Source organism: Salvelinus alpinus, chromosome 12 (assembly GCF_045679555.1).
Source record: "Salvelinus alpinus chromosome 12, SLU_Salpinus.1, whole genome shotgun sequence".
Lineage (NCBI taxonomy): Eukaryota > Metazoa > Chordata > Actinopteri > Salmoniformes > Salmonidae > Salvelinus > Salvelinus alpinus.
Genome location: NC_092097.1, coordinates 13221522 through 13241160, shown reverse-complemented (window position 1 = coordinate 13241160; position 19639 = coordinate 13221522). Strand labels below are relative to the sequence as shown.

Below are 19639 nucleotides of genomic sequence, written 5' to 3'. Positions count from 1 at the left end.
AGGAAGCTAGTTGAAGAGAAGACGAACAAGCTAGAGGACATGGATGTTATTGAGAAAGTGAACGAACCTACACCATGGCCGTCACCAGTAGTTGTAGTACACAATAAAACCAGCGACATCAGAGTATGTGTTGACATGCGAAGAGCAAATTAAGCTGTTGTGCGGGAGCGACACCCCATCCCCACCATCAACGAGATCCTGGAGAACAGGAGCCGGGATCTTCTCAAAACTGGACCTAAAGTGGGGGGATATCATCAGATCGAACTGAAACCCGAGTCTTGTTCCCTGACCACATTTGTGACACACACAGGTTTGTGGCGCTACAAAAGACTATTGTTCGGTGTCTCTGCTCCAGAGACATATCAGCACACCATCCGCCACCGCCAGGTCCTACAAGGTATCGAGGGGGTACACAACATCTCAGATGGTATCATTGTGTTTGGGAAGAACACACAAGAACACAACAAACGACTATGCAAAATTCTTTAACAAAATGTCTGATATATTACATGACGTAACTGCTTTAATTTCCAATTAGACTGCTTTGGATTTCTTCCTGACCACAATGGCTGCCAATTTAATACCATTCTGAACCAATGAACATTTATGACATAGCATAGCCCCTCTAGTAATTTCAATGGTAAGTACATTATTACTGGTGTGCCATAAGGTCCAAACCATTTTGCAGTGGTATTTTGACCAATCACACTATGCAGACTACAGTCACAGTAGTCCCCTGGAATTGCACTGTCCCATGAAACACAGTGATGTGTGAACATCTGAACTGTTATTGATTTTCAGCACTGATATTTTAAGATATCACAAGATAGGTGTCTCATTACTGAAAAAAACATGGCATGCTCTCCACAAGCCCCTCATTAATTCACAAAAAATACATGCTCTCCCAGATCAAAGCACAATACGTTTGTTTGTCTGGTGTGGGTAGATTTTTCATCAATACAATTTTGAAAAACCTAAATCCAGTTACTTGATGCATTGCGATGGATGAGTTCAATTTGAGACCTCAAACATCTCTTCTAGAGATTACGGTAAAATAATATTAGACCCTCCTCCACTGAGTTCATGAATGTGCAAAGCGCCTCTTCGCTCTCTATCATCTGCAGCATAATGCAACAGAGCAGTAACGACAACATGTAAACTCTTGGCGTTATTGCCAATTCACAGACATGAAAGAGGAATCTTGTGCTCCTCCAAATCATTAGAACAATTTCCCACGATGAGAATTCACTGCAAAGTGGTTGTGATCGCTGTCTGTTTAGGAGTCTTTCTACTTTTGTACTTTTTGGGGGGGAATGCTGCAGACGATCCGCCTTTGAAAGAAGTTGCGGAGGATTACTATTTTCCAACGTCCTCTGGGCTTGGACACATTGTTGCATCGAAGTTAACTAAAAAGCATCTCGATGAACTTCACATTCTACAGAAACAACCACTCACGGACCGAAAAGAAGCAAAAGTAGTCAGAGGAGGCAATGCGATCGCAAAGCGGTAAGAAATTCTTGGACCATTGCTTGTTGATGTGATTTATTGGCTTTTTCTCCACGCCTATTTTTTTTCCTTCAACCTTTTGGCACGCATTTAAAGACGTAAGATGTCTCAAAAGTCATGTGGTGATTTTCTGCACTTTTAATCTACCGATTGCATTACTATCTGCTTACCGATATGGTTTATTTTCTTTTGTTCCTTTTGGAAGTTATGGAATGAGTCCACACGTATCCTTTCCCTCTTCATTCAGGAGACGTGCTCCCCCATCAAAAACATACATGGGCTCAAATCTCAATTCAAGGACGTTGCCAACAAACAATGGCTATATCTGTCACCAGAGGACCAAACATGCAATTGTCATTCAAATCATATTTTTATTATCACATGTATTTCTCTTAATGACCGATCAATGTATTGATTGGATTTATTGCAGAGGTATTTGCACGTAATTTCTCACCTATTCGGTGAGTTGTGTGCATATTTGATCGCATGATGAGCTCAAATAATTGTTTGTACACCAGTTTAAGAAAAAGGCTCGAGTGTAAAAAGAATTGTGTAGATTTGTGGGGTTTATCCCTTTTTAAGTCCTGTGGTTAACGGGTTTAAAGGTCACCTTGAGAGGTCTTCAATATGGAGTATAAATGAGTCCAAGGAGACCCACTGATTACATCGCTGGGGACTGACGAGCATACATTTACATATCTTATAGAATTACTTGCATCCAGGACCTATGCCTTCACTGCCTTCATTGGGCAGCAGGTAGCCTAGTGGTTAGAGCTGCAAGATCGAATCCCCGAGCTGACAAGGTAAAAATCTGTCATTCTGCCCCTGAACAAGGCAGTTAACCCACTGTTCCTAGGCCATCATTGAAAATAATATTTGTTCTTGCCTAGTTAAAGGTTAAAAAAATAATGTATTTGTCCCTTCAAAGTAAACAAGCCCTTCTAGATATATAATGAACAAAAAAATATAAACGGAACATGTTGGTCCCATGTTTCATCAGTTGAAATAAAGGATCCCAGAAAACAAAAACATTTATTTCTCTCACATTTTGGGCACAAATTTGTTTAAATCCCTATTAGTGAGCATTTCTCCTTTGCCAAGATATGTCACACCCGTCAGGTGGATGAATTATCAAGAAACTGATGAAACGGCATGATATTTACACAGATGCTCCTTGTGCTGGGGACAATAAAAGGTAATTCTGAAATGTGCAGTTTTGTCACACAACGCCACAGATAAAGTTTTGAGGGCGTGTGCAATTAGCATGTTCACTGCAGGAATGTCCAGCAGAGCTGTTGCCAGAGTTGAATGTTAATTGATCTACCATAAGCCACCTCCAACGTCGTTTTAGAGCATCTGGCAGTACGTCCAACCGGCCTCACAACCGCAGACCACGTGTAACCACGCCAGCCCAGGACATCCACATCCGTCTTCTTCACCTACGAGATTGTCTGAGATCAGCCACCTGGACAGGTGACGAAACTGGGTTTGCACAACCAAACATTTCTGCACAAACTCTCATTGAACCTCATTTGCGTCCTCGTCTTGACCTGACTGCAGTTTGGCGTTGTAACCTACTTCAGTGGGCAAATGCTCACCTCCGATGACCACTGGCACGCTGGAGAAGTGTGCTCTTCACAGATGAATCCCTGGTTTCATCTGTACCGGACAGATGGCAGACAGCATGTTTTACATCGTGTGGGAGAGCGGTTTGCTGACGTCAACGTTGTGAACCGAATGCCCCATGGTTGCGTTGGGGTTATGGTATGGGCAGGCATAAGCTACGGACAACGAACACAATTGTATTTTATCGATGAGAATTTGAATGCAAAGCGATAACGTGACGAGATCCTGAGGCATTTTGCCGTGCCGTTCATCCGCCGCCATCACATGTTCCAGCATGATAATGCACGGCCCCATGTCGCAAGGATCTGTACACAATTCCTGGAAGCTGAAAATGTCCCAGTTCTTCCATGGCCTGCATACTCACCAGACATGTCACCCATTGAGCATGTTTGGGATGCTCTGGATCGACGTGTACGCAGCATGTTCCAGTTCCCGCCAATATCCAGCAACTTCGCACAGCCATTAGAGGAGTGTGACAACATTCCACAGGCCACAATCAACAGCCTGATCAACTCTGTGAAGGAGATGTGTCGCGCTGCATGAGGTAAATAGTGACCACACAAGATACTGACTGGTTTTCTTATCCACTCCCCTACCTTATGCATCTGTTGGTCACAGATACCTTATCTCTATTCCCATTGAAATGTGAAATCCATAGATTAGGGCCCAATAAATGTATTTCAATTGACAGATTTTTCTTATGAACTGCAACTCAGTAAAATCTTTGAAATTGTTGCGTTTTATATTTTTGTTCAGTGGAGACCTCAACTACTGGTCAAAACAATATGTCATCCCATGCTCTCATCCCCTCTTTCCTGTGCCTTCCCGGATAATAACTAGGCAATGGTTTGTCGTCTTTCACCATTTCTGTCCAGGGGTTGAAACATTTTGTCTCCTATTATATTTTTCCTCTGTCAGGCTATCACGGCTATGATAATATAATCCAGATTTGATAGTCTAAAGGCAATACTTTCTGTTGTAAAGCTTGCTTTCACCACACCAGCGGTTCCCAAACTCAGTGCATGTTTTGGTTTTTGCCTTAACACTACACAGCTGATTCAAATGATCAAAGCTTGATGATTAGTTCATTATTTTAAATCAGCTGCGTAGTGTTAAGGCAAAAACCAAAACGTGCACCCCTTGGGGTCCCGAGGACCGAGTTCGGGACATACTGCCCTGCACTGTCCTGTTTGATCAGTGAACTGGTTGGAAGCGTTTATAAAGCATTCAGACTGGACCATAGTGTCCTAGCAGTGACCACACCCACACGTGTGTGCTCTCTATTGATAAGAGAAATGGGGTGATGGAGGAAATTGACTAAAGCAGGTTTCACAAACCATAACATTGCAGTGACATTATGTAAAGCTAAATGTCATCATGGATGACTAAAGACTGCTCTCTCTGTCTGCAGGTCTTGAAACCTCCCTGCTTACCAAATCACCCTGGCAAGGTTTTAAGGGACATCTTATGTGGGCCTTATCAAAGGGAAAAAGCTCATTTTTTTGCAGGAGAATGAGCCAATGAAGGAGAGAAAAGGGAGAAAGTACCTCCTGGGAGACATGGGCAGAGGCTGGCGTTGAGTAACTTGGAAAATCTGTTTAACAGAATACACGTGGCAAGGGCTGATGATTCACTTAAAGAGAATGTAACTTTATTCAAATCCGTTATGCACGGGGAGGACTTTCATATTCAGAAAGGAAAGCAAGCACATTTTTGTTATTTTCTCCAAAACCTCTGAAATTCCCTTCTCGCAGTCTTCATCCAAGCAAGCCTTCAGCTCATTGTAGTAGTGGGTCGTGTCTGATTCTGAATAGTGTAAGTCATTTTTGATAGATTTGTTGAACAAGGTAAGCTGTATTGTCACTGCTTTTTTTTCAAGGTTTGAAAGATTGTTGCAATGCAAGCCCAAGGCCTCATAGGCACAGTACTCTCTGTTGTCAATAATTAGTTCAGTTTTTGTTGTATCCCCTCAGAGCTAGTCCGAGTCTGTCCAAATGTTTCCAGATCGGTGGAATATACAGTACCAGTCCAAAGTTTGGACACACCTACTTATTCCAGGGTTCTTCTTTATTTTGACTATTTTCTTCATTGTAGAATATTAGTGAAGATAGTAAAACTCTGAAATAACCCATGGAATCATGTAGTAACCAAAAGGGTTTCTTCAAAGTAGCCCCCCTTTGCTTTGATGACAGCTTTGCACACTATTGGCATTCTCTCAACCAGCTTCATGAGGTGGGGTGCCTTGTTAAAAGTTAATTTGTGGAATTTCTTTCCTTAATGCATTTGAGCCAATCAGTTGTGTTGTGAAAAGATTAGGGGTGGTATACAAAAGATGGCTCTATTTGGTAAAAGACCATGTCCATATTATGGCAAGAACAGCACAAATAAGTGAAACGACAGTCCATCATTACTTTAAGACATGAAGGTCAGTCAATCTAGAAAATGTCATGATCATTGACAGTTTCTTCAAGTATAGTTGCAAAAACCATCAAGCGCTATGATGAAACTGGCTCTCATGAGCACCACCACAGAAAAGGAAGACCCAGAGTTACCTCTGCTGCTGAGGATAAGTTATTTCAAGTTAACTGCAGCTCAGATTGCAGCCCAAATAAAATGCTTCAGAGTTCAAGTAACGGACACATCTCAACAACATCTGTTCAGAGGAGACGGCGTGAATCAGGCCTTCATGGTCGATTTGCTGCAAAGAAACCATTACTAAAGGACACCCATTAGAAGAAGAGACTTGCTTGGGCCAAGGAACACGAGCAATGGGCATTAGACTGGTGGAAATTTGTCCTTTGGTCTGAGGAGTCCAAATTTAAGGTTTTAGGTTCCAAACGCCATGTCTTTATGAGACGCAGAGTAGGTGAATGGATGATCTCTGCATGTGTGGTTCCTACCGTGAAACATGGAGGAGGATGTGTGATGGTGTGGGAGTGCTTTGCTGATGACACTGTCAGTGATTTATTTAGAATTCAAGGCACACTTAGCCATGCTGGTTACCACAGCACTCTGCAGCGATACGCCATCCCACCTGGTTTGTGCTTAGTGGGACTTTGGACAAGGACCCAAAACACACCTCCAGGCTGTGTAAGGGCTATTTGACCAAGAAAGAGAGTGGTGGAGTGCTGCATCAGAGGACCTGGCCTCCATAATCACCCGACCTCAACCCAATTGAGATGGTTTGGAATGAGTTGGACCGCAGAGAGAAGAAAAATCAGCCAACAAGTGCTCAGTATATGTAGGAACTCCTTCAAGGCTGTTGTAAAAGCATTCCAGGTGCTGGTTGAGAGAATGCCAAGAGTGTGCAAAGCTGTCAAGGCAAAGGGTGGCTACTTTAAAAAAAAATATATATATATAGTTTGAATTGTTTAACACTTCTTTTGGTTACTACATGATTCCATATGTGTTATTTCAAAGTTTTGATGTCTTTGCTAATATTCTACATTGTAATAAATAGAACAAATAAAATAAAACCCTTGAACTTTTGACTGGTACTGTCGTTCTAACACTCAGACTACCTCACATAAGCAGCATGTGCTTCTTAATGGGGCTTTGCTGAGTCTGTGTTCACAACATTAATTTTACTGGTCCAGGCCAGATATAAACTCAGCAAAAAAAGAAGCGTACCTTTTTCAGGACCCTGTCTTTCAAAGATCATTTGTAAAAATCCAAATAACTTCACAGATCTTAATTGTAAAGGGTTTAAACACTGTTTCCCATGCTTGTTCAATGAACCATAAATAATTAATGAACATGCACCTGTGGAACGGTCGTTAAGACACTAACAGCTTACAGATGGTAGGCAATTAAGGTCACAATTATGAAAACTTAGGACACTAAAGAGGTATTTCTACTGACTCTGAAAAACACCCAAAGAAAGATGCCCAGGGTCCCTGCTCATCTGTGTGAACATGCCTTAGGCATGCTGCAAGGAGGCATGAGGACTCCAGATGTGGCCAGGGCAATAAATTGCAATGTCTGTACTGTGAGACGCCTAAGACAGGGAGACAGGACGGACAGTTGATCGTCCTCTCAGTGGCAGACTACGTGTAACAACACCTGCACAGGATTGGTACTTCTGAACATCACACCTGTGGGACAGGTACAGGATGGCAACAACAACTGCCCCAGTTTTTCCTAGCCACAGTGCTTCTACACCTGCATTGCTTGCTGTTTGGGGTTTTAGGCTGGGTTTATGAACAGCACTTTAATATATCAGCTGATGTAAGAAGGGCTATATAAATACATTTGATTTGAGTTACACCAGGAACACACAATCCCTCCATCAGTGCTCAGACTGTCCGCAATAGGCTGAGAGAGGCTGGACTAAGGGCTTGTAGGCCTGTTGTAAGGCAGGTCCTCACCAGACATCACCGGCAACAACGTCGCCTATGGGCACAAACCCACCGTCGCTGGACCAGACAGGACTGGCAAAAGGTGCTCTTTTTTATTTTACCTTTATTTAGCTAGGCAAGTCAGTTAAGAACAAATTCTTATTTTCAATGACGGCCAAGGAACAGTGGGTTAACTGCCTTCTTCAGGGGCAGAACGACAGATTTTTACCTTGTCAGCTCAGGGATTCGATCTTGCAACTTTTTGGTTACTAGTCCAACGCTCTAACCACACCTCTTCACTGACGAGTCACAGTTTTGTCTCACCGTGAGTGATGGTCGGATTCGCGTTTATCGTCGAAGGAATGTGTTACACCGAGGCCTGTACTCTGGAGAGGGATCGATTTGGAGGTGGAGGGTCCGTCATGGTCTGGGACTGTGTGTCACAGCATCATCGGACTGAGCTTGCTTCATTGCAGGCAATCTCAACACTGTGCGTTACAGGGAAGACATCCTCCTCCCTCATGTGGTAGCCTTCCTGCAGGCTCATCCTGACATGACCCTCCAGCATGACAATGCCACCAGCCATACTGCTTGTTCTGTGAGGGATTTCCTGCAAGACAGGACTGTCAATGTTCTGCCATGGCCAGCAAAGAGTCCGGATCTCAATCCCATTGAGAACGTCTGGAACCTGTTGGATCGGAGGGTGAGGGCTAGGGCCATTCCCCCCAGAAATGTCCGGAAACTTGCAGGTGAAATGTCCGGAAATCTCACAGCAAGAACTGGCAAATCTGGTGCAGTCCATGAGGAGGAGATGCACTGCAGTACTTAATGCAGCTGTTGGCCACACCAGATCCAGAGGTGGGACCAAGTCATTGTTTTACAAGTCACAAGTAAGTCTCAAGTCTTAGCACTCAAGTCGCAAGTCTGACTCATATCTCAAGTCAAGACCGACAAGTATCAAGTCAAGTTTCAAGTCCTAAACTTTGAGTTTCGAGTCCTAAACAAGTCATAATGTGCTCTTCACCAAATGTAATACCATTTCATATTTTTAACAAGAGTAATAGTTAGTATATTACATTTACGCAAATCATGAATGCTTTTAAAAATATCTATATATTTATTACTTTCCAAATAAACGTTATATTTCCATGGGTAGCCATGAGAAAGACCCCCCCCCCCCCCCAATAGTGATCGACTATCAAGGATCACTATGGGGCGCAATCGGGCGATGTAGGCTTGTACACAATCGCCCAACCTTAACACACAGACACACACACACACTTTGTGTGTGGTTACAGTAGGCAGGATGGTCAGGCAGGATTTAGGCTACCAACTGCCTAGTCAGTTGTAGCTCAATCTTGGGTGCAATGATGACGTTCCCGCACTGACTGACTGTGTGGAGGCTCATTTATTTAGCCTACATGCTACACTAGCCAAGTTATAAATTATATAGCTGTCGGCTATATTAGCCACGACTTACCGTTCTTTGTGCAGCTTCAAATGTCGAACAAAGTTGGAAATTGTTGCGCCTCCGTCTAATTTTCTTCCCGCATGTTTTGCAAGTTGCAATCAGTTTTTTTTTATACAGCGTCTTTATATCTGAAAATAATAATATTGGGTATCATCTTTCCAAGGGCTCCATCTGAATTCACCCGCTGACGTTCCTCTGCACTGCAACGCACAACTTTTTCTCAGCTGGCACAATTTGATTGGCTGCTGTCCGATTCAAACTCTAATCCGTTAAATGAAGAGTTGATGCGCTGCACACTTTTTTTTAATAGCATCATTTTTAATATTTGGGCTTGGGGAGGGTATCAAGTCAGGTCGAGTCAAAAGGCTCAAGTCCAAGTTAAGTCATTGGTGTTAAAGTCGAGTTGCAAGTCATCATATTTGTGACTCGAGTCCACACCTCTGCCAGATACTGACTGTTACTTTTGATTTTGACCCCCCCCCTTTGTTCAGGGACACATTATTGAATTTCTGTTAGTCACATGTCTTTGGAACTTGTTCAGTTTGTGTCTTAGTTGTTGATTCTTATGTTCATACAAATATTTACACATGTTAAGTTTGCTGAAAACAAACGCAGTTGACAGTGAGAGGACGTTTATTGTTTTGCTGAGTTTAGTATGCATCGTAGAACAACACATTTTAGGGTTAGGTTGCAGGTTAAAAGAGAAACTTCCACCCCCTCAGTTACATTCCCCCTACTAATATTGTACACAGTACATGCTCATAAATGAATTGTTCTTGAAAGAGCCATCAAAGCCTAGACTAGAGGACCGGTTTCTCTTGAGCCCTGCCATCAATCATAATCTGTGTTGCATGATTGTCCCTCAGCCATGCAGAAAACGAAGTGTCACGCTTGGAGACTGTCCTGCAACCCACCTTTCCAAAATCCTTTCACAACTGGTAGACAAAGGATGCTTTGTTCTAAAGGAGGATTTTTGTGGCCATGAGTTTGCATTCTTCCTTTGCTCATGCTAATGCCTACATTTACAGTTGTTATATAAAAAAAACACAGCCCATACAGTATATACAAAGTGCAGCTCTGAGTATCTAGGTCTAGTTCTACATTGAGCTATAAAAATATATGTTTTTCAGACTGATATTCAACTCTGGCTGAATCCATTTGTATTTAATGGCAGTCTCTGCCACTGTGCAGAGAGACTTTTTAAAATCAGATATAGAAACTTGAGCATTAGAACAAAGCCCAGTGGATATATACAGACCTACAGTACAGGGGGAGGGAGTTCTGCTTACTCTGAAGAGTCTTCAGGGACGTCTTAACGAAGGCCTTGAATATGGACGTGTTGGTTAGCTGTCTGTCAGTAGAAACAGTGTGATGACGTGCTGTCTGGAATGTATGTGTCTCAGGCATATCCTGTCATGTTCCTGTCGTGCCTCTTAACAAAGCTATAGGTGTGTTCTCATGGCGTTGCCGTTGAAATGTCCTTGATGAAGTAGCAGCCTTGCTTTGGAGCGACATGGCTCCGCTGTTCGGATGTTATTTGATGAGGCTTCTGTTAACTGAGAGTCTTTAGTCTTGTTGCCCCTGTGTGTTCCCTTGTATCAGACAGAGGGGTGACATGGGACTGGGCAGGCTCTCATCGAAGCGTGCCCGAGCTGAAGAAGTCATGCACCTGGCCGTGGTGGCCTGCGGGAACCGCCTGGACGAGACGCTTACCATGGTCAAGTCGGCCCTCCTCTTCAGCATCAAGAGGATCAAGTTCCACATATTTGCAGAGGACACTTTGTCCTCTCAGTTTGAAAAGAAGGTAAGTACCCTCAGGCAGGTACTAGAGTGCATGATCTAGGCTTTAGGTACGGTATGTTTCTGGAAAAGGAACACACTAATTCTCAAAATATAGGCCTTATTGAATATTTTCAGAGACTCATGCTTCTCATGCATATCTTGGTTGCTGCTCAGTAATATATTACATTTACTGCCAGATCTGAGCTTGTTTAAAAACAAAAGTCAGCTTTTTGAACTCCCTCTTGCTTCAACATCTTACAGGCTTCAGACCCTTTTATCTCAAGGCCGATCATGTCACTCAGACATTTCTCACTGCATTACCCATGCAACATTTCAGTCATCTTTAGTTTGTTTATTCACGATCCAAGCTTTACAAAGTCAATGTGTTGGGCTACTGTGTAGCTGTAAATCTAAAGGTATACATACTGGTAAATGAAAACAGCATGCATGCGTGAGGCTACATGCCCTTTGAGTGTGTATGGGGTATGGTCTGTGTAGCATGTGAACCTCCCCTTTATAATTGGCTTCATGCTAGCCAGGAAGTTGAGTTAGTTAAACCCTAAAATCAGTAGCATATGTGCAGGAGATGGAACATTCCATGTCTGGCCTTCCTGCGCTGGTCAAAAAGGTAGAAGAGAAGGGGTGAAAAGGGGTTCTGGCCTCGATCTATGGACTTAGTCAACAGAAACCCGGCCAGCTCCGCCCACTGATCTTTGTTTTGGGGCCAAATGATTTAATAATACTGACGAATATGGAGGGCTTCAGAATCTAACGGAGCAGAAATCGTAGGCCTCTGTTGTGACAGCAGTGTTTACTTTGAGGGGCTAACCCTCAGGCTTGGACAGAATGGGCTTCAAATCGGCTACCTCTTGTTTAGGTTAGTTTCACTGGGTTAGGCGTAGTTCTAGCAACAGCTGGCAGCATTATGGTCAATGTACAACACCACTGCACTTACTGTAAAGACATGACTTCATTGGTTTACTAAGACTTCCTTAGATGTGTACAGTGCCTTTGGAAAATATTCAGACCCTTTGACTTTTTCCACATTTTGTTAGGTTACAGGCTTATTCTAAAAGTGATTTAAATAGTCCCCCCCCCCCTAATCAATCTAAACACAATACCCCATAATGACAAAGCAAAAGCAGGTATAGACATTTTTGCTAATTTATATTATTACATTTACATAAGTATTCAGATGCTTTACTCAGTACTTTGTTGAAACACCTTTGGCAGCGATTACAGTCTCCAGACTTCTTGGGTATGACGCTACAAGCTTGGCACACCTGTATTTGGGGAGTTTCTCCCATTCTTCTCTGCAGTGAGCTTGTGGGTTTTACTGACTGATCAGAGGCTACCAAGTAGCCAATAGCGACTTTGAAGGAGCTTCAGGCCTTTATGGCAAAGACTGGCCAATGTGTGCATGTGACCACAATATCACAAGTGCTCCACAAATCTGGCATCTATGGGAGGGTGGCAAGAAAAAAAACACTCCTCAAAAAAAGCCACATTAAGTCTTATGTAAGCTTAGCCAAAAAGCACATTGGAGATTGAGTCCAAGTGGCAAAAAGTGCTGTGGTCAGATGAGACCAAAATGGAACTTTTTGGCCTTGACGCAAAACGATATGTCCGGCGAAAACCCAATACATCTTTCCACTCAAAGAACACCATGCCTACAGTAAAGCACGGCGGTGGCAGCATCCTGTTGTGGGGGTGTTTCTCTTCAGCAGAGACTGGAGCACTTGTCAGGATAGAAGGGAAAATGGAAAGCGCAAAATACCGACAGATTCTTGAGGACCTGCAGCCCTCTGCCAGGAAGTTGAAAATGGGAAGATGGTTCACGTTTCAACATGCCAATGACCCAAAGAACACTGCCAAAGCAACCGTACAGTGGCTGAAGGACAAGAAGGTGAATGTCCTTGAGTGGCCTAGTCAGAGCCCCGACCTAAATCCAGTTGAGAATCTGTGGAATGACTTGAGTGCAGTCCATGAGCGGTCACCATGCAATTTGACTGAGTTTAAACAATTCTGCAAGGAAGAATGGGCAAATATTGCACAGTCTAGGTGAGCAAAGTTCGAGACGTATTCAAAGAGACTCATGGCTATAATTCAAGCAAAAGGTGGTTCCACCAAGTATTAACTCAGGGGTGTTCACTTATCCAAATAGGGTATTTTACTGTTTTTAATTAAAAATTTCAGATTTTTTTTCTCCCACTTGCATATTGTGGGTTACTGTAAGGCTGTAGGCAACAAAAGGTGAACATTTTGAAAGTGGGTGGTGACTTTCTATACCTACTGTAAATAAGGTATGTTTTTTATTTGTAATAAATTTGCTAAAATATCTGAACCTGTTTTCGCTTTGTCATTTATGGGGTATTGTGTGCAGATTGCTGAGGATTATGATAATTTTTTATCCATTTTAGAATAAGGCTGTAACATAACAATGTGGAAAAAGTCAAGAGGTCTGAATACTTTCTGAAGGCACTGTATGTAGACTTGAACTCTCAGGAGTGTATGGTGTCCGAATAAGGAATATTTCCATTTGCTCTTTCAGTGATCCCTCTCCCATACACCTTGACTCAACCTTTCGAGTTGCAGTTTTGTTACTTTGGATGTTAGATATGCAACGATAAAGGAGACACCTTGTGATGGCATCTTAAAATGGCTGTGCTGCCTCCCGGGTGGCGCAGTGGTCTAGGGCACTGCATCGCAGCGCAAGCTGTGCCACCAGAGTCTCTGGGTTCGCGCCCAGGCTCTGTCGCAGCCGGCCGCGACCGGGAGGTCCGTGGGGCGACTCACAATTGGCCTAGCGTTGTCCGGGTTAGGGAGGGTTTGGCCGGTAGGGATATCCTTGTCTTATCGCGCTCCAGCGACTCCTGTGGCGGGCCGGGCGCAGTGCGCGCTAACCAAGGGGGGCGGGTGCACGGTGTTTCCTCCGACACATTGGTGCGGCTGGCTTCCGGGTTGGAGGCGCGCTGTGTTAAGAAGCAGTGCGGCTTGGTTGGGTTGTGCTTCGGAGGACGCATGGCTTTCGACCTTCGTACGGGCCCGTACGGGAGTTGTAGCGATGAGACAAGATAGTAATTACTAGCGATTGGATACCATGAAAATTTGGGAGAAAAGGGGGTAAAAAAATAAAATAAAAATGGCTGTGCTACCTCTAACAGATGATGATGATGGTGTCTAGTAACTTTGTAGTTTCTTTTTCAGCTGAGCCAGTGGGCCCGTGCTGTCTCCAACAAGTTCCAGTACAGTATCTACCCAATCACGTTCTCTGTGGGGAATGCAGAGGAATGGAAAAAGCTGTTCAAGCCTTGCGCTGCCCAGAGGCTGTTTCTCCCTGTAAGGCTGCAGCACATTTTCTCTCACCTCTCTGTGTACTATATCGTATTTATCAAACATATACACTGATTTAAACTGATAGAGATATATATTCATCAGCAAATGTGTTTAGATAATTGTCCAGGCCATCTGTTTCCTATTTCTGTTCCACTCTGGGTTGCATTCTGACCCCAATGCATTTTCTATTAGATAGATAGGTTTAGCTTAGTTTACGCAAGCATACGAGTGATATACCCAGAGAATAATAGTGTATCCTTTTATTATGGATTTTACTTGTTGTATTACATTTGTATATAATCAATTACCTTAGCATGGTAATATATATGGATTTATTCATACCCATTGACCTTTACTTAACAAACCAGCAATCCCCAGAGATTGAATTCAATGGACATGCATATGTCTTTTTTTTAATGGACTATCTTTGAATCAGTGTGCACACACACATTGCTTTCTCTTCGTACACATTGCATCACATCGTTGTAAAAAGTGGTAAACAATCCATGACTGCCATTTGATTGATTGGCAGATGATTCTCCACAAACCATATACTTTGCAGGTGCCAAGTGATATTTGATTCTCATCAGGAACAGATTGCTTTGTGGTTGTTCTCTTCCCTCAAGCCATTGTAGGTTTTGAAATGGCACATACTGTATGCATAAAGGTCTGTCACTGGAATAGGAAAAAATTTGATATTCTGATTGTAACTTACACATGATTGTCGTGACAATAGGTGATCCTGAAGGACGTGGACTCTCTACTCTACGTGGATACAGATGTGCTGTTCCTCAGGCCCATGGATGATATGTGGAGTTTCCTCAAGGCCTTCAACACCACCCAGCTTGCTGCTATGGCCCCAGAGCATGAGATCCCCAAGATTGGCTGGTACAGCCGCTTCGCACGCCACCCCTTCTACGGGGTCACCGGGGTCAACTCTGGAGTCATGCTGATGAACCTCACAAGGATCCGAAGAACTTTGTTCAAAGTAAGGATCATCAATCAATCAACATTTTGGTCATATTCCCTGTCCCATGTCACTCACTACTGAGAATTTCTGCCCTGTTGTCCACCTCTGAGTTAAATCTCTAAGGAGAGTAGTTGTATCATTCAATCATATGTCTGAAGCCAGCCAGCTTAAGATATGGCACTTATTGGCACTCCGTCTCAACAGTTGGAGTGCTCAATGTAGCGTAGGCCATGATTTAAGGCTCTGTGATTGTCACACTCACATTAGAGCAGTGCTTCAGCACACTCGAGCTCAACTTGGCATTTCCCTGCATCCAAGAAAGAGCATTACAAATTGTAACTTGGGGAATACCTGGCTAAAACTCTGTAAATTTGCTCCTTTCAAATTGGGCAATTCTGTAGTGTAAGATGTGTAGCTGCTACTTGGGTTGTGGAGTAAACCAGTCCTTGTTCCTACTCCAGAACAGCATGATACCCAGTGGCCTGTCATGGGAGGACCTCCTCCACCCACTCTACCAGAAGTACAAGAACCACATCACTTGGGGCGACCAAGACCTCCTCAACATTATCTTCCACTACAACCCAGGTACACTCTACCACACCACAAATACGAAAATAAAATGGTATATAATTTCACCGCCATTCATGTTGACAGCAAGAGCTGTACTTAGGCTTGCATCAATTTACAATGTTTCCCCAAAACATGATTCCAAGAGTGGTTGCATAAATGTCATCTTGTATGGAATTCAATACAATTCCTTCAGGCAGGTGTCGTTATTGGTTTTCCTGCTCTAATACAACCACAAGAAAGAACTCTCCTGAATGAGGTCAATGCTGTGGAACTAAACAAGCCTGCGGCTGCAGCAGATTCAGTCACAAGTGCTAAGTGTTCCAAGCCTTAAGTAGACTTGGCAGGAGCATTGTTTGTCTGACAACATGAATGGAACCTGCCTGCTAAACAAGCATATCCCTAGCAGCATCCCCAAATACATATATTTTGTTTGAAGGGCCATGTGGAGGGAGCAGCCAGTCACTGTGAACGATCTGCATCCAACATGGAAAGACTTTAGTCTCTGGCATGTGTCTGATCCTTCTCCTTTTATGTCTGCCCGTAACCCGGTCTCAGAGCATTTAGTATTATTCTGTACGTAAATCCGAGACACTCCATTTAGTGTATGTTACATTTAATATGGTTCTATCAGACAGATGGTTACTTAAGGAAAAAACAAAAGTGGGGTGGATGGATGGGTGAGTTCGAATCTCATCACGGACAACTTTAGCATTTTAGCTAATTATCAACTACTTTTGAGCAACTTTGAAACTACTTAGCTAACCCTTCCCCTAACTTGAACCATTTTAGCTAACTCTTCACATAGGTTAAAGGGGAAGGGTTAAGGCTATGTGAAGAGTTAGCTAAAATGGTTCAAGTTAGGGGAAGGGTTAGCTAAGTAGTTTCAAAGTTGCTCAAAAGTAGTTGATAATTAGCTAAAATGCTAAAGTTGTCCGTGATGAGATTTGAACTCGCAACCATTGTGTTGCTAGATGGGTTAGGGGTTAGGGTTAAGTTTAGGAGTTAGGTTAAAGGGGAAGGGTTAAGGCTAACTCCTAAACTTAACCCTAACCCCTAACCCATCTAGCAACACAATGGTTGCGAGTTCAAATCTCATCACGGACAACTTTAGCATTTTGGCAACTAACTACTTTTTAGCTACTTTGCAACCCTAACCCTAACTTTAACCCTTCACGTAACCTTAACCCCGCAGCTTAACTAACGTTGGCGAGCTAGTTAACGTTAGCCACCTAGCTAGAATTAGTAACATATCATATGTTTGGCAAATTCAACATATTGTACATTTAGCAAATCTTTTACATAATACGAAATGTAATTCGTAACATATCATATGAAATAGGTGATGGACATCCACAAAATAATACATACTATACATCATACGAAATGGAGTGTCTGGATTTACTTACAGAATAATACGAAATGCTCTGAGACTAGGTTGCTGCCCTTGTTTCTGGTTGAAGGGGATTCTCCATTGGTGTTTTTCTCTCTTCCCAAGCCAAGATTTAATGCATTTTTAAAAGGACTAGAATCATTTTAGTTGTGAAGCAAGCCACTTGATAATTTACATGTTTTGGGATCAGCAAAACATGAGTTCTGAACGATTATCATTGTAGGTTGAAGTCATTCGTTTTTTTCCCTAAATGCTGTCTTTGGTACTAATCAGTTTTATTTTATTTTTTTCAATACTGGTGTCACAGTATACACTATGGTAAGCTTTGAGACATTGTGCAGAAATCTGACAGACATGTAATGGTGTGTTCCTATGTTTGCAGAGTCTCTGTACACCTTCCCATGCCAGTGGAACTACAGGCCTGATCACTGCATGTATGGGAGCAACTGTAAAGGAGCGGAACAGGAAGGCGTGTCCATTCTCCACGGGAACCGAGGAGTGTATCATGATGACAAGCAGCCAGCATTTAAAGTAGTGTATGATGCAATACATGAGGTAAGAACAATCTATTCATTTGAGTGGATTGTTTCACTAAAAACTGCACGTTTCTTTACTAGATTGCCGGTTACATCCTTTGGGACAAAGGCAACAAAATATGAAGGGGGAGGATCTCAGAAAATTATCAATCTTGGTATTAAATCCTTCTGTCCTTTTCTCTCCTTGGAAATGCTGTGGAAATGTTAACGTAAGGAAATCCTTGTCTCACCGCAACATCAGCCCCCTCTGCTGTCCATAGATAAGCCTTTTATTAACCAGACAATTTGATTCATATCCATCCCCTTCTACTGTACCTACAGTAAGCCAATGGCACAGTTGATTTATAAGAGGTTTGATAAGCTACCACTACTGGTGTCTAACCCTGAGGCCTGCAATGATTCTGTTTTACAGTACCCCTTTGAGGACAACTTGTTCCAGTCGCTGTTCTATCCCCTCCAGACCAAGTTTCTGGACACCGTCAACACCCTGTGTGGTCGGATTCCCCAGGTGTTTCTCAAACAGGTAGAGAAAACCATGAGGACCGTGTACGAGAAGAAAGTGGTCCGTCATGTGAAGCCTCCACCTAAATAACTACAGGAAACTGGATAGAGGAAGTTGTTTCTGACATCACTATGGGAATCTTTCTGTGGAAGATGTGCAATGTCAGGAGTCCCCAGACCAGACTGCCATATTATGACTGACTGAACTAGTATGGAAACTGATTGATGGAATCAGAATGCGTTGCACAGCGGATCACAAATGACATTCCATTTGATTGGAATGGTGGAATGGATCATGATGATCATGTAGGACAGGCATTCAGTGCTGGTCAATGATGCCGTGTGTGGGGTAAGCTTGCCTTATCACCCACTTAATTGTTTTTACAGAAACTGATTTACAGGTAAAAATGTGATTGGCTTCATAATTTGTTTAATACCTTTTTTAAGTACAATGCTTTCTTCAGGTCAGGATTAAGTCCTGGTGGAGAGAATTAAGTGGGAATTAAAAAATGGCAGAGGTAATTTTGTTTCTCTTAAAATGTGCATGAAAGTGTCTGCCGTAACACCTTTATACCTGAGGCTTCTGGAAATGGTTTGAAATGTTCCTACTCTGCATGGAGGTCAGCGCCTAACTGATCCTTTTATGTCAAACAAAGCTAATGGGTCTTTGCTTAACCAGAGCTTTCTGTCAAAGACAAAATCACTTGCATATCTGTACATGTGGATGTGATTCAACATGTCCAGTTCTCCAAATGCCAACGACAGTATTAAACACAGTATCATGAACATATCATACACTAGAAATGACCATTCATATTTTGTATAGATGTATAGGTAAAGGCCCTATTGCAGGGGTAGGCAACCCTGTTCCTGGAGTGCCGCAGGCACTTCATGTTTTTGCTTTAGCTGACCTGGAAGACAAGGTGTGTTGAATTTATGCAATCACTGAAGTGATCAATTAGGTCAGGTGTGGTGCCTTAGTTGGAACAAAAATCCTGCAGTACTCCAGGAACAGGGTTGCCTGCCCTATTGCATTGCGGTAATAGTTTGACTTGTGCAAATAGAACAGGGCATGCATACCATTAGTCCTCTATTCAATTGTCAAAGCATTGCAAATCCCTATATGAAGAAGCAGTGTAGTTGTCACAGATCAAAACTACCAAAGTGCTAGTGCTTATAGTCGGACAGTATTTTCAAAACTATGTGCCATGTGTATTAATAAATGCTCTTAAAATGTTTATTTTGTTTGTGCAAGAAAAGGACAGTAAACTTAATGAAAGTGTCTTGCTATAAAGTCATACTATCAGTGAGTGATACAGTATGTGTACTCTGGGATTTATAATGTGACGTTCGTGTAGCCTGCTCCATCGGTTGTCATGTGTGTTTACCGGTAATCATTTCAACTGGAAACTCAAGATGGTTGTATTTATACATGCTTATGTTTACTCTTTTTTCAGAATAAAGAAAATGCCAACAGTTCTGTGTCTATATTAGTGGAACATAAGATATGCACAGCCTTGCAGCTATAGATTCAAGACATTTTAAATATAACATGCAGGGGACACTCAGTGGTTTGTCAGATGTATGCCCATCCTGAAGTACATAACGTGAAGA

General features: G+C 42.6%; 1 protein-coding gene across 2 annotated transcripts; it reads left to right on the top strand.

Annotated features, from left to right (window-relative positions):
• Window positions 1-1087: 1087 nt before the first annotated feature.
• On the top strand, window positions 1088-19501 carry LOC139535559 (glucoside xylosyltransferase 2-like). Of its 2 annotated transcripts, none has more exons than XM_071335077.1 (7): window positions 1088-1506; window positions 10543-10744; window positions 13930-14061; window positions 14795-15046; window positions 15490-15613; window positions 17371-17543; window positions 17937-19501. In XM_071335077.1, exons 1-7 carry the CDS (start codon window positions 1238-1240, stop codon window positions 18114-18116), a joined length of 1332 nt encoding a protein of 443 aa, XP_071191178.1. In that variant the 5' UTR covers window positions 1088-1237; the 3' UTR covers window positions 18117-19501. The 2 variants fall into 2 exon arrangements, with proteins under 2 accessions (XP_071191178.1, XP_071191179.1); XM_071335078.1 differs by having other exon boundaries at window positions 1367-1506; window positions 10547-10744.
• The last annotated feature ends 138 nt before the right edge of the window (window positions 19502-19639 follow it).